General features: G+C 36.9%; 1 protein-coding gene across 2 annotated transcripts in view; it reads right to left on the minus strand.

Moving 5' to 3' along the window:
- The window catches only part of GRM7 (glutamate metabotropic receptor 7), a 919,887-nt gene that overhangs the window by 448,166 nt on the left and 455,345 nt on the right, over positions 1–16,376 (minus strand). For both annotated transcript variants that reach the window (XM_024124143.1, XM_024124144.1), the window contains exon 4: positions 12,041–12,195. In XM_024124143.1, the coding sequence (XP_023979911.1) occupies positions 12,041–12,195 (155 nt within the window). The remainder of the gene's footprint in view (positions 1–12,040; positions 12,196–16,376) is intronic.

Genomic DNA, 16,376 nt, shown 5'->3' on the forward strand with positions numbered 1-16,376 from the left:
AACACACTATTGTAAAACAGTTATACTCCAATAAAGATGTTCAAAAAAATAAATAAATAAATAAAATGGCTTCATTTCATGATAAAACTTAACAAAATAACATTACCTATGTTATTACATGGTTATAACTGTAGGCATGTATAGTGAAGGCAACAATCGTTCTTGAAACTATCTGAATTTTTATTCTAGAGTAATATGACTTACTTTATAGTCTAAGTTTGTTCAAAAAAATTATATATCTACAAAAAAATCTACAGCTAACATCATACTTAATGGTTAGAAACTCAAAGCTTTCCCTTACTAAGATAAACTACAAAGCAAGGATGTCCCCTCCCACTATACCTTTTCACTGTCATAAAGGAAGTCTCTGCTAATGCACTAAGGCAAGAAAAAGGAAATATAAGTTATATAGATTGGGAAGAAGACATAAAACTATCCTTATTTTATCCTTAGGTATAAATCTAATAAAATATGTACAAGATCTGTATGAGAAAAACTACAAAACACTGATGAATGAAATCAAAGAAGAACTAAATAAATGTAGAAATACTCCATGTTCATGGAGAGGGAAACTTAATATTGTCAAGATGTCAGTTCTACCCAAATTGAGCTACAGATTCAATGCAATCCCAATAAAAATCTCAGGATCACAACATCTCAAAAATCTCAAGATCTCAACATCTCAAAAATCTCAAAATCTCAACAAACTGATTCTAAAGTTTACATGAAGAGGCAAAAGACTCACAATAGCTAACACAATATTGAAGGAGAAGAATGAAGGTGGAGGACTGATGCTACCCAACTTCAAGACTTACTATAAAGTGATAGTAATCAAGACAATGTGGTATCTGAGAAATGATAGACAAATATGTCAGTGTAACAGAAGAGAGCATCCAGAAATAGGCCCCCATAAATACAGTCAGCTGATCTTTGACAAAAGAGCAAAGGCAATACAATGGAGCAAAGACAGTCTCCTCAACAAATGGTGCTTTAACAACTAGACATCCACATGAAAAAAATTCAGCTTAGACACACACCTTACACTCTACAAAAAAATTAACTGAAAATGGATCATAGAGCTAAATGTAAAACACAAAACTATAAAACTCCCAGAAGATAACATAAGAGAAAATCTAGATGACCTTGGGTATGGTGACACCTTTTAGATACAACACCAAATATACCATCTATGAAAACAGCAAGCAGTACAGTTTGGAAAGGAAGTTCCCAATGAAATGTCTAACACAAATAGAGGCAGCCACTGCTGTACTTTCTGCTTTCTGAGGAGTCAAGGCTGAGACTTTCCGTGTTTGTTTATAACACCTCAGGAAATCGCCTAATTGAGCCATCGTGTCAGTCCTTCATGGGAAGTCTCTCAAAATCTGAAAGAAAAGGCAAGATGAACAAAGAAGGCAAGAGATACTCTTAAGGGAAGCAAATAGAAAAGTGTATAAACCCACCTTTGAAATTTCTGGTCAAATCCTGAAGTGGAGACCTTTTTGACTAAGTATCTTAGAATACAAAGTCAGAGAGAAAAGCCATTTTGGATGAACATTCCTGCCATCCTAAGAAACTTCAAATTCATACAAATACGCAGTCTTTTGCATGTTCAGGTATTACAGATAGATTCAGATATAACAGACAAAAATGATAAATTTGTTTTTTTAGGACTTACTATATGCTAGGGCTATATTAGTAAATGCCAAATTTAAGGGAAAAAAAAAAAAAAAGATGGATAATCCCCAGGAAGCCATGTGTCTTAGGCACTGTCCTGAAGGATCAGATTCCTGTGGGGCTTGCTGCCCATGAGTATGATTTGTGTTTGTCATAAAGGGGGTATGTGACACCTTTTGGACTGCGGGACCATTACATTTGGTTTCTCAGCATAGACTAACTCTGGAAAAAGAAGGAAGTCTTTAAAAACATCAATGATTTGATCAACCACAAAAACCGCAGTATTTTCCAGATCAGTCAGAAACAGTGAAATGGGAAACCTTGGGTATTTTAGGCAGTGTAAGGATCTGATATGAATATGTGCCAGGAGTCCAGAACAGGTTCAAGAGGTCTGAGCTACTGACATTCCTACAGATCCTCCAAATCTCTTATTTTTTTTTTAACCTCCATGGTATACTGGTTGCCTTGTCTCTCTTCTTCTTTATTTTTCATTTGTATCTCAATAATTTACAAGTTGGTCCTTAAGGAAATACACTTGATAGTAATTATCCCAATGTGATATTTTCTTATTTATACTCTTCTTTACCACTTGTCAACTCCATATTAGGAGGGTAACTCCAGGAGAGCAGCGGTGTGATCTGCATTGTCACTCACTATCACTCAGTGCTTAGATCAGTGGCTGATACCTTGCTAGAGCTTATAAACATTTATGACAGATTCAATGAAAAAAACTGTCATAACACTGAACATGGAATAGTCTCACTCCTCTTTCATTAAACAAGGTTATAGGTCTTTTATTAATTAGAGCATTGCTTAGAAATAATATTGTGGTTTAAGACAATATTTCATTTCTGGGCATTTTCTCTCATTCCCCTAACAAAACTTTATGATGTGTGTGGAACATTCCAGGTAATGAATGAAGAGTAAAGTAGGGTATATCTAAATTGGAGCCAAAAACATTTTAGTTCAGTTCTTCAAAGCTTTGATCTCTGGTTTTAAGAAAAAATAAAGAAATTGTTTCTATCTTGAGTTAGAAAATGCATGAAATAACCAATTTTTTCATGCCAGGTCCAGAGTGCTTTTTGTCTTTTCTTACACGTATCACAGATTTAATTCAGGGACCAAGCTGTGCTATAGACCCATTTGAAAATCATCACCAATAGTCAGAACTATTAGAGTCGGCTTTGAAAATCCACCCTTCATTATGCTTGCTCCCTAATGTTAATGATTATGTCAGAGATGAAGGGAACCTGGCCCATGATCCTTGCTGGCTATGAGTAGAGGATGCCCAGGACAGCCTACCCTCAGAGAAGTAGAGCATTTTGGAGGGCAAAGAGTGGAAGGCGATTTGGGCATTTTGCTTTGAGGACTTGTTCAGGGCTGGAGACAATGACTGGGGATCCCTGTTAATGGGGCAACAGAAGAGAAAGAAATGCCAGGGGTCCTTTGACTCATCAGACAATACAGAAAAACTAAAAATGATAGAAGGGTTTTGGCTCAGGAGCTGGAGAAGTGCTGCCAAGTCTGGAAACACTCTGAGATCTCCCATGAATGCTGGGCAGACAACAGGGCTAGGGGTGACCTTTCCTGGGCACGGTTCCTATCATCATCTAATTGAAAGTGGGGGAAAATGACCCCCTGGGCTAGCAAACACTGAGAACTTGTTTCCTACAAATGGAGAATAAATACAGATAGAAGCCAAAAGAAGATGAACACGACTTTCACAGGTGCAATGCACTTGCTAGCCCTTTGGCCTAAGGCAATTTGTTGTTAATTGTTCATGCAGATACACAGAAGAGAAGCCAAAAATTTAGGTGTTTGCCAAATGTGTTCAAAATACGATCTAAAGGAAAAAAAGACACGTTGATTATTGATTGGGTTTTTCTTATTTACATTACAAGGTACAGCACTGCATAACCCAGGCAAAGATAGAGGGATGTAGCAGTATTATGACTATTTGGATGATGTCCATCCCAGTAGAATCCAGTATGGAACAACCACCAAAAAGGAAAAGGAAAAAAAACACAGGAGAGGAAAACTTAATTGCTCATACAGAATACACTCTGTAGTTTCATTTGAGATATTTCACAGCTTTGTTCAGAAAACTCAGTGCGATGGAATGCATTTCCTTTTTCACTTCCTTAGGAGTGTGGCACTATAAATGCACAGCCACAATCCTGTGGTCTCATCCTAAACATTAGTGAACTAATCTTGGCTGCTCTTTTTATCAACGCAGAAGACAATATGGCTAGATAGAAGCCACACCATTTCTAAACAGTCACATGAAAAGCCTCACGTTCTATCTGGGGAGGAATGGAAAGTTTTGCATGAAGAGTTGCTGTTCCGTCACATTTCAATAGTACTTTCACTGATAATACCATTTCTCCTCCATTTCATTTTTGAGACCACATTTTTCTTGGCAGATTCAGGATGCTGTTTTGCGTCTAATTTAATAACTTTGTGTATCCCTATATATACATGAAGAAGTATTTTGTTTCAAGAATTTATAAAATTTTTGAAGTGCTTAGTAATTTCCTAAAATATCTTGAAGCTGGAGGTAGAAACCATGGAGTTACTAACATGCCTATGATGTACCTACTGCTTAGGAAGAGAGGACCTCAGAAGAGACCCTGTAATCTGTTGCTTTGCTTTGACACCCACCCAAATCTTACACTTCACCCCTCCATAGAGTCTTGTAAGTGAACTTTCTAAATCCTTCTTATTACATCCCATTTTCATACTCAGATGCTGCCTGAAATACAAATTCCTAAGTGTAGTTTCTAAGACCCTTCAAGATCCAACTCTGGTCCACTTATCATCCATATTTTGTGCCATACCGTTATGTGGCCTGTAATTCCTCCATCCACCCAGGCATCCAACCACTTAAAAACATGTTTGATCACCTGCCATATCCAGGCCAAGTTCAAGGTGCTGGTGGTACAATGATGCATAATGGATAGGTTTCCACATAGAGACAAGTAAAGAGATATTATACTGGTATGGAGTATGTAGGGTGCAATAGAAGCAACAGAAGGAGACTCTAACCAGACCTGGATGGGGTGCAATCATTGCAGATGGCTTCCAAGGAAAATTAATATCTAAGCAGAGACCCAAAGAATAGAAAGGATTTAATCAGGCAAATAGTGCAGTGACTGCTACTCTAGGAGAGGGAAGAGTTTTCCCAATGAATGGGAAACTTTTGAAAGAACTGGAAGGGGGAATCCGTGGAACCAGAGAGTTGGCACCACACACAACACCTTTGGATGCATCTCTATCTTCTGTCAGGAGCATTTTCAAAAACAACACGTAGAGAGACCTTCAAGATAGCAGAGGAGTAACACGTGGAGATCACCTTCCTCCCCACAAATACATCAGAAATACATCTACATGTGAAACAACTCCTACAGAACACCTACGGAACGCTGTCAGAAAACCTTAGACTTCCCCAAAGGCAAGAAACTCCCCACGTGCCTGGCTGTGTGGCTAAAAGGGTCTTGGTGCTCGGGCGGGGAGTCAGGCCTGTGCCTCTGAGGTGGGAGACCTGAGTTCAGGACATTGGTCCACGAGAGACCTCCCGGCTCCACATAATATCAAACAGCGAAAGATCTCCCAGAGATCTCTATCTCAACGCTAAAACCGAGTTCCACTCAACGACAAGCAAGCTATAGTGCTGGACACCCTATGCCAAACAACTCCCAAAACAGGAACACAAACCCACTCATGTGCAAAGAGGCTGCCTAAAATCATAAAAAGGTAACAGACACCCCAAAACACACCAATGGATGCGGTCCAGCCCACCAGAAAAAAACATCCAGCCTCATCCACCAGAACACAGGCACCAGTCCCCTCCAACAGGAAGCCTACACAACCCACTGAACCAACCTTTTGGGAGACACCAAAAACAACGGGAACTATGAACCTGCAGCCTGTAAAAAGGAGACCCCAAAAACCGTAAGTTAAGGAAAATGAGAAGACAGAAAAACACACAGCAGATGAAGGAGCAAAGTAAAAACCCACCAGACCAAACAAATGAAGAGGAGATAGGCAGTCTACCTGAAAAAGAATTCAGAGTAATGATAGTAAAGATGATCCAAAATCTTGGAAATAGAATGGCGAAAATACAAAAAAAGTTTAACAAGGACCTAGAAGAACTAAACAGCAAACAAACCATGATGAATAACACAATAAATGAAATTAAACATTCTCTAGAAGGAGTCAATAGCAGAATAACTGAGGCAGAAGAACGGACAAGTGACCTCGAAGATAAAATAGGAGAAATAACTAAAGCACAGCAGAATAAAGAAAAGAATGAAAAGAATTGAGGACAGTCTCAGAGACCTCTGGGACAACATTAAACATACCAACATTCGAATTATAGGGGTCCGAGAGAAAGAAGAGAAAAAACAAGGGACTGAGAAAGTATGTAAAGAGATTATAGTTGAAAACTTCACTAATATGGGAAAGTAAATAGTCAATCAACTCCAGGAAGAGCAGAGAGTCCCATACAGGATAAATCCAAGGAGACACACACCAAGACACATATTAGTCAAACTATCAAAAATTAAATACAAAGAAAAAAATATTAAAAGCAGCAAGGGAAAAACAACAAATAACATACAAGGGAATCTCCATAAGGCTAACAGGTGATCTTTCAGCAGAAACTCTGCAAGGCAGAAGGGAGTGGCAGGACATATTTAAAGTGATGAAAGGGAAAAACCTACAACCAAGATGACTCTACCCAGCAAGGATCTCACTCAGATTTGACGGAGAAATTAAAACCTTTACAGACAAGCAAAAGTTGAGAGAATTCAGCACCACCAAACGAGCTTTACAACAAATGCTAAAAGATATTCTCTAGGCAGGAAACACAAGAGAAGGGAAAGACCTACAATAACAAACCCAAAACAATTAAGAAAACGGTAACAGGAACATACATATCGATAACTACCTTAAATGTAAATGGATTAAATGCTCCCACCAAAAGACATAGACTGGTTGAATGGATACAAAAACAAGACCCATATATATGCTGTCTACAAGAGACCCACTTCAGACCTAGGGACACTTCAATACATAAGGCAAATAAAAGGGGAAATCGACAGTAACACAATCACAGTAGGGGACTTTAACACCCCATTTCCATCAATGCACAGATCAACCAAAATGAAAATACATAAGGGAACACAAGCTTTAAATGACACATTAAACAAGATGGACTTGATTGATATTTATAGGACTTTCCATCCAAAAACAACAGAATATGCTTTCTTCTCAAGTGCACATGGAACATTCTTCAGAATAGATCATATCTTGGGTAACAAATCAAGCCTTGGTAAATTTAAGAAAATTGAAATCAAATCAAGTATGTTTTAAAACACAATGCTATGAGACTAGATATCAATTGCAGGAAAAAATGTGCAAAAAATACAAACACATGGATGCTAAACAATACACTACTAAATAACCAAGAGATCACTGAAGAAATCAAAGAGGAAATGAAAAAATACCTAGAAACAGATGACAATGAAAACATGATGACCCAAAACCTATGGGATGCAGCAAAAGCAGTTCTAAGAGGGAAGTTTCTATCAATACAATCCTACCTCAAGAAACAAGAAACATCTCAAATAAACAACCTAATCTTGCACTTACAGCACTTAGAAAAAGAAGAACAAAAAGACTCCAAAGTTAGCAGAAGGAAAGAAATCATAAAGATCAGATCAGAAATAAATGAAAAAGAAATGAAGGAAACAACAGCAAAGATCAATAAAACTAAAAGCTGGTTCTTTGAGAAGATAAACAAAATTGAGAAACCATTAGCCAGGCTCATCAAGAAAAAAAGGGAAAGACTCAAATCAATAGAATTAGAAATGAAAAAGGAGAAGTAACAACTGACACTCCAGAAATACAAAGGATCATGAGAGATTATGACAAGCAACTGTATGCCAATAAAATGGACGACCTGGAAGATACGGACAAATTCTCAGAAAAGCACAACCTTCAGAGAATGAACCGGGAAGAAATAGAAAATATGAACAGACCAATCACAAGCACTGAAATTGAAACTGTGATTAAAAATCTTCCAACAATCAAAAGCCCAGGACCAGGTGGCTTCACAGGTGAATTCTATCAAACATTTAGAGAAGAGCTAAAGATGTCACAAAGAAAGAAAACTACAGGCCAATATCACTGATGAACATAGATGCAAAAATCCTCAACAAAATACTAGGAAACAAAGTCTAACAGCACATTAAAAGGATCATACACCATGATCAAGTGGAGTTTATCCTAGGAATGCAAGGATTCTTCAATATATGCAAATCAAGCAATGATATATACCATATTAACAAATTGAAGGAGAAAAACCATATGATCATCTCAATAGACGCAGAAAAAGTTTCTGACAAAATTCAACATGCATTTATGATAAAAAACCCTCTAGAAAGTAGGCATAGAGGGAACTTACCTCAACATAATAAAGGCCACATAGGACAAACCACAACCAACATCGTTCTCAATGGTGAAAAACTGAAAGCATTTCCTCTAAGATCAGGAACATGATAAGGTTGGCCACTCTCACCACTATTATTCAACATAGCTTGGAAGTTTTAGCCACAGCAATCAGAGAAGAAAAAGAAATAAAAGGAATCCAAATCGGAAAAGAAGAAGTAAAGTTGTCACTGTTTGCAGATGACATGATACTATACATAGAGAACCCTAAAGATGCTACTGGAAAACTACTAGAGCTAATCAATGAACCTCGTAAAGTAGCAGGATACAAAATGAATGCACAGAAATCTCTTGCATTCCTATACACTAATAATGAAAAGTCTGAAAGGGAAATTAAGGAAAAACTTCCATTTACCATTGCAAAAACAAAAATAAAATACCTAAGAATAAACCTACCTTTAGAGACAAAAGACCTGGATGCAGAAAACTACAAGACACTGATGAAAGAAACTAAAGATACAAACAGATGGAGAGATATACCATGATCTTGGATTGGAAGAGTAAACGTGTGAAAATGACTACACTACCCAAAGCAATCTACAGATTACATGGAATCCCTATCAAACTACCAATGGCATTTTTCACAAAACTAGAACAAAAAATTTCACAATATATATATGGAAACACAAAAGACCCCGAATAGTCAAAGCAATCTTGAGAAAGAAAAACGGAGCTGGAGGAAACAGGCTCCCGGACTTCCGACTATACTACAAAGCTACAGTAATCAAGACAGTATGGTGCTGGTACAAAAACAGAACTACAGATCAATGGAACAGGATAAAAAGCCCAGAGAGAAACCCACACACATATGGTCACCTTATATTTGATAAAAGAGGGAAGAATATACAGTGGAGAAAATATAACCTCCTCAATAAGTGGTGCTGGGAAACCTGGACAGCTACATGTAAAAGAATGAAATTAGAACACTCCCTAACAGCATACATAAAAATAAACTCAAAATGGATTAAAGAACTAACTGTAAGGCCAGACACTATAAAACTCTTAGAGGAAAACATAGGCAGAACAGTCTATGAAATAAATCACACCAAGATCCCTTTTGACCCACCTCCTAGAGAAATGAAAGTAAAAACAAAATAAAAAATGGGACCTAATGTAACTTAAAAGCTTTTGCGCAGCAGAGGAAAACATAAACAAGATGAAAAGACAACCCTCGGTATGGGTGAAAATATTTGTAAATGAAGCAACTGACAAAGGATTAATCTCCAAAATTTAAAAGAAGCTCATGCAGCTCAATATCAAAAAAACAAACAACCCAATCCAAAAATGGGCAGAAGACCTGAATAGACATTTCTCCAAAGGAGATATACAGATTGCCAACAAACACATGAAAGGATGCTCAACATCACTAATCATTCGAGAAGTGCAAATCAAAACTACCGTGAGGTATCACCTCACTCCAGTCCGAATGGCCATCATCAAAAAATGTACAAACTATAAATGCTGGAGAGGGTGTGGAGAAAAGGGAACCCTCTTCCACTGTTCGTGGGAATGTAAATTGATACAGCCACTATGGAGAACAGTATGGAGGTTCCTTAAAAAAGTACAGATAGAACTATCATACGACCCAGCAATCTCACTACTGGGCATATACCCTGAGAATACCATAATTCAAAAAGAGACATGTACCACAATGTTCACTGCATCCTTATTTACAATACCCAGGACACGGAAGCAACCTAAGTGTCCATCGACAGATGAATGGATAAAGAAGATGCGGCACATATATACAATGCAATATTACTCAGCCATAAAAGGAAACAAAATTGAGTTACTTGTAGTGAGGTGAATGGACTCTGTCATACAGAGTGAAGTAAGTCACAAAGAGAAAAACAAATACCATATGCTTACACATCTATATGGAATGTAAAAAAAAAAAAGGTTCTGAAGAATATAGGGGCAGGACAGGAATAAAGATGTAGACAGAGAGAATGGACTTGAGGACACAGGGAGGGGGAAGGGTAAGCTGGGACAAAGTGAGAGAGTGGCATCGACACATGTACACTACCAAATGTAAAACAGATAGCCAGTGGGAAGCAGCTGCATAGCTCAGGGAGATCAGCTCCGTACTTTGTGACCACGTAGAGGGGTGGGATAGGGAGGGTGGGATAGGGAGGGTGGGAGGGAGACGCAACACGGAGGGGATAGGGGGATATATGTGTATGTATTGATGATTCACTTTGTTATAAAGCAGAAACTAACACACCACTGTAAAGCAATTATACTCCAATAAAGATGTTAAAAACAAAATGTAAAGAAAAAAAAAAAAGAACTGGAAGGATTTAAGGATCGCTACAATGAAGGATTGGGCTGCAGAATGAATTATTTAAACTTACCCCAATATGCCCTGCTCCTTCACTCCTTTGCTCCCACCTCCTGGGTTTGGAGTAGAGGAGTTTCTTCATGTTGTCTGATGAGCTTTAGTGCATCACTTCCTGTTTTACCTCCTCTCAGGCATCTTTCGGCAACCACAGCATCACCACCCTAGACAAGCTTGCATTTTATCTTACCCCACACCATCTATCCATATATTCAGCACTGTGCTTACAGTATTTCTCATGTTACATAGTCACCAACTATTTTCTGATACGTTTACTGAGCTCCGTATTCTTTGAGGATGGGATTTTTGTGCTCTTCTTATTTTTCCAACTCAGCACAGAGCAAAGCACACAGTAGATAGTTAAGTTTTTAGTGAAAAGGAGTGGAAAGAGTTAAAATGGCTTTTATTCTTGTAGCTCATCTGCAGATGTACTGGGTTGGGTAGGAAGATAGGCAATCTTCTCCGGACATATATTTGGGAATGAAATTAATTCAAAGCCTCTCAATGAACACATGGGTGACTCATGGGATCTTTATCTCCCTGAGATAACACAGAAAGGAAACAGTGACAGAACCACACCTTGGTTTGTTTTAAAAGGCCCACATAGAACACGCAGCATTCTGGGGAGAATAATTACTTAGATTGGAGTAGAGACAGAATCGAAAGAAAGGCAAATATTTGATTCTTTGTGAGTGAGAGGATGGAGTTCTTTTTAACGTGCAAAGCATGTTTTATGGAATCTTTGGAGACCTGGCCCATCCGAAAAGGAAGACAAAGCAGGATACCAGCGGAGGAGTTGCTTTTCTTTACACTGTCTTCTTTTAGCAATAACTACTCAAATTGAAGGAGAACATAAATTGTAATCAGCAACTTTTGTTAGATCAGAAAGATGCCAATAAACACCCTCTCCTCCTTCTACCTCTTAAAAAATCTTTGCAGCAGCAAGGAAGGCAAAGGAAAAGAAAAGGGGCAGCAATTTCAGAAGGTAAGAGAAAGAGAAAAAGAAGGCAAGAACAAAAGAGCCCCAGGAAGGCAAGGTGATGTTGGTGCCTGAGCTGGATCATAAGCTGTATGATCTTGGGGGTTAGAAGAGACCTCAAGAGGTAATGGGGGAAAAGAATCCCTCTAGTTATCCTGCTATGGAAGTAATGGATAAATTACAAAGGGAAAATACTCTCTTAGAAAATGCAGCTCGCTTAGATACACTTTTATTGTGTTATGATTTCACTTCTTATTAAGGGTAATGATCTCTCAGAAAGCACTTGTAGCATAATAAAACAAAGGATATATGCTAATTTGGATATTATTATGAAAATAACATGATCTTTTCAAAAGAAGACTATCAACTAAAAGAACAGACCAGATACAGGGCTTCATTTGTATTTCATGGCTGCAAGTTTGAAACTATCCTGCATAAATTATGTAAAACACCCAACCCACAAAGAGACACACGCTTTAGCCACCCTACACAGCACCAACCATTCTCTTAGAGTATCATGCTACTGACGAGACTCATACCTTCCACAGTTGCTCGCTTGGGCTGAATGGTGATGGCTCCTTCTGCAATATCTTCATGCTGGTGCAGTGGGTTTATTTTGGATCCCCAGCTGTCTGATCCCACCCAAAGGAAATGGCCTACTTGGTCAGCTCTTTTGGCTGCTGCAAGGATCTGCCTGTGGAGAGGAACATTAAAAATATATCTTAATGATAAAGAGCAACTACTGAACACATACCTATTAGGAATCAAGCAGAAGAAAAGCAAGTTAATATTTCTCAAAAAGTGATCAATAGTAAGAAAAAAGATTTACATCCTTAATCTATAAAGAGTTTTTGTAAACCAATAAGACAAGTAATCAAAGTAGCTTGAGATAAATAGGCAGAGTATTAAAAATCAAAAGATAAAAGGAGTAATATAAATAACCAGTAAGCTGCTTATTCACATACATTAAAAAGGCGGACAATGTGAATTAGAACACAATATTTAATTTTGGCCAAAACGTTTGTTTGGTTTTATTCTGTGTTGTGAGTTTTGGCATGAGGCTGGAGACATCAGCACTCCCATTCGCTGCCGGTAGCACATATCTTTTCTGGAAAGCAATATATCGGTCTAAATGAAGCATCTTGAATTAGTTATAAAAATGAACAGAAATTCACATTAAGCTTGAAACATGCATAACTCATGTTTATAAATGAAAATAGTACACAAATAACAAGGGCGATAAGGGCAAATAACAAAAGGGACACTCATTATTCATGAAATTAATACAATAATATTTTTGGAAGAACAGGGGATGGATAAGAGGTAACTACATTTGTGCAACAGAAACTACTTTGGTGGGTAATAACAGCAGTGGTGGTTGGTTTGCCTCTCAGGACTTGTAGATATCAGGTACCACAGATGTACATGGTTTAATACAATATGACTGGTTGAAAAACTGTATATGAAATTGCAAAAACCAAAGGTCTCCTTCTCTTTCATCTGGGCAGCATACGGAATGGTAATTTTCTAATAAAATCCTAAGGAATAGGTTCTGATACTGTGAACACCCAAACAGTAGAAGGTGGTAGATGTGAGGTGGTGAGTTAAACATGATGGTGGTGGGAGTAAGGGAAGAAGTTAAATTACCATTAAGAAATGAAATGGTAAGACCCTCTAGGAAATTTTCACCTCTGCTTACAGAATTCTAGAAACCAAGGATGTGTTGTCCCAGGCAGAAAACAGCTTCTCTGGAAAAACCTGAACCACCCCAGGAAAAAGATTCTAGATACTGACACGAGATATTCTCTCATGGAATGGCCACTGGGATGCCTGACCAGTCCACCCAGAGCCCTATCAGTTGACAAATTCTGCCCATGTACATAGAACTCTCTGTGTCTTACTCAAATGGAAACTGCCGGAAATGACCCATCATTGTGGAAAATTGCCAAGGTAAAATAGAAACCAAATAAATTAACAAGGGAAAGGAAACTGGTGTGGAGTGAGGCAGAGAAAATATACTAAAAAAACAAACAAAAAGAAACAAAAAAAAAAAACAAGTGCAGTTAAATGAGAATTATCATCTCTATTATCAAGAATAAGATAGAAACAACAATAAGAAATAACCCTTAGTTATTAAAAATATGAAACAAATTAATTTAGAAGAGATAAAGAAGAACGTGAAGAAACATTTTCAGAAAGTAAAACAACAACAAAAAGGTATAACATACACAAGAACAGATAAGTGTCTTAAAGAATAAACCCAGGAAGACTTACATCCAACTAATAGCATTTCCAGAACAAATGTAAAGAGAAATTAAAGTTTTAAATAACTTTTTAATGAAAAAAAAACCTTCAAGGAATTGAAAGTATGCATTTCCAAATTAAAAGAGACTCATCCAGCAATTTAATGGGAGGAAATAAAGCATGTCACAGAACTAAGAATTCTGGAAAAAGTGAGAATAGAGCTTTCAAGAGAAAATTGGGACCTCTGGAGAGTAATAAGAAGCAGACTATTACCAACCTCTCAAGAGAAGGGAAAAAAAAAAGGATGACAGATGATGAAGTAATGCCTTCCAAATTTTGAGAAAAAAACATTCATAATCTAGAATTCTAACATTTAACACACACAGAATCTCTATACAAATAGAACTAGCATCTATAAAGGTAGATAGACAGATAGATGGAAAGACAGATAGAAAGGTAGATAGACAGACAGATATCCGAGGGAACTTAAAGATTTTTCTATCCAGACTTAGAATCTCAAATTCCTTGCAAGTTTCAAGTTTTGTAACTCATTAGTCACCATAGATACTTGCTATAACTCATTTACGTGCCAGGTATGATGTATTTAAAAATAAATATGAGACCACACCTTACATTTCCAACTAGTAATTAAGTGTGGAGGCAGGATAAGAATATTTTTAGGCATGAAACACACAAAAAAGTTTTCCTTTAATTTTTCCTTTAGTAGAAAATCACTGGAGGGTGCGCTTCAGCAAAAAAAGAAAATAAATGATGAATAAAAATGAAAGAGAGAGAGAAAGAAAAAGAAAATCTTAAAATAACAGAGACCAGTCTAGTTTAAAAAAGAAAGATGGAACTTTCAGGAGGGACGTGTCCCAAAAAGTAATGGAACTCGCAGATTATTTTATATATATGAACATATGGGAAAAGTGATTGATAGACCTAGGACATGAATAATAAAATATTAAAGATAACTATGCAAGTAAAAAAACTGTCATATCAACTCCAGGAAAAACAAAAAGTGTTTCCCCCAAAATCATATCATAGAAAGAATACTTGATGCTGTAGTATATAATATTTATACGATCATAATAATGTCAATTCTGATTTTTACTAAACAAAAATCTGGAACAATGTTGGGAAGATAAAGGAGGTGTAAATGAGCTAAATTCTACCTCACATAAGCGGAACTGATAGATAATATTTTAAAGTAATAGTTCCAAAATTGCAGTATAAGCACATTATGCAGGTAAGAGTAGTAGAATTAGCTTAAAGAAATAAACTAACTGCTCAAGGAGAACAAAACCAGAGAGTATGGTGGGATGGGACAGGAGACCAATGTTTTGCATCAAAAATGTTTTAGTCATATTTTGTTTTTTAAAAAAATTATGTGCTTTTATTATTTTCACAAAACTAAACCACAATCGTTTCTACTCTATCCATAGAGATACCATTTCTATTGATACTAATCTATCCAAAGGATATGATTACTGATGCTGTGAAAATCGTATGTTCATTACTGGAGATAACCTAAATGCAGAGCAATAAGGGACTGGTTAAAGAAATGATAGTGTATCCAAAGGATGGATTAGAGACCAATTAAAATTATACATAGTTTGATTTCTGCAAGGTATTGTTAAGAAAAACAAAAGTTTAATTAAAAAAACGACAAAAGATTGTTCAGTTCTTACATAATGAAGGCTGGCCCTACAAATATGAATATATGCATACTTACAAGTATAGAGTTGTATGACAGCACAGAAAATTAAGGACAATACACAATTTGTTGCTAGTAACAATTCACTGAGGAAGTGCTGATGACGTTTGAAGAGCATGAAAAGGATGGGGAGAAGCCAACTATAACAAGGTAAGAAAGATAAACTGATATAAATACAAAAAGTAAGAGTTGCTTATAAATTTTGGAGATAAATCCTTTGTCAGTTGCTTCATTTGCAACTATTTTCTCCCATTCTGAGGGTTGTCTTTTGGTCTTGTTTATGGTATCCTTTGCTGTGCAAAAGCTTTTAAGTTTCATTAGGTCCCATTTGTTTATTTTTGTTTTTATTTCCATTTCTCTAGGAGATGGGTCAAAAAGGATCTTGCTGTGATTTATGTCATAGAGTGTTCTGCCTATGTTTTCCTCTAAGAGTTTGATAGTGTCTGGCCTTACATTTAGGTCTTTAACCCATTTTGAGTTTATTCTTGTGTGTGGGGTTAGGGAGTGTTCTAATTTCCTACTTTTACATGTAGCTGTCCAGTTTTCCCAGCACCACTTATTGAAGAGGCTGTCTTTTCTCCACTGTATATCCTTCCCTCCTTTATCAAAGATAAGGTGACCATATGTGTGTAGTTTCATAGGGATTGCATTGAATCTGTAGATTGCTTTGGGTAGTAGAGTCATTTTCACAATGTTGATTCTTCCAATCCATGAACATGGTACATCTCTCCACTGATCTGTATCAGCTCAATAACAAAAAAACAAACAACCCAATCCAAAAATGGGCAGAAGACCTAAATAGACTTTTCTCCAAAGGAGATATACAGATTGCCAACAAACACATGAAAGAATGCTCAACATCATTAATTATTAGAGAAATGCAAATCAAAACTACAATGAGATATCATCTCACA

This window comes from Physeter macrocephalus, chromosome 18 (genome assembly GCF_002837175.3).
Source record: "Physeter macrocephalus isolate SW-GA chromosome 18, ASM283717v5, whole genome shotgun sequence".
Taxonomy (NCBI): domain Eukaryota; kingdom Metazoa; phylum Chordata; class Mammalia; order Artiodactyla; family Physeteridae; genus Physeter; species Physeter macrocephalus.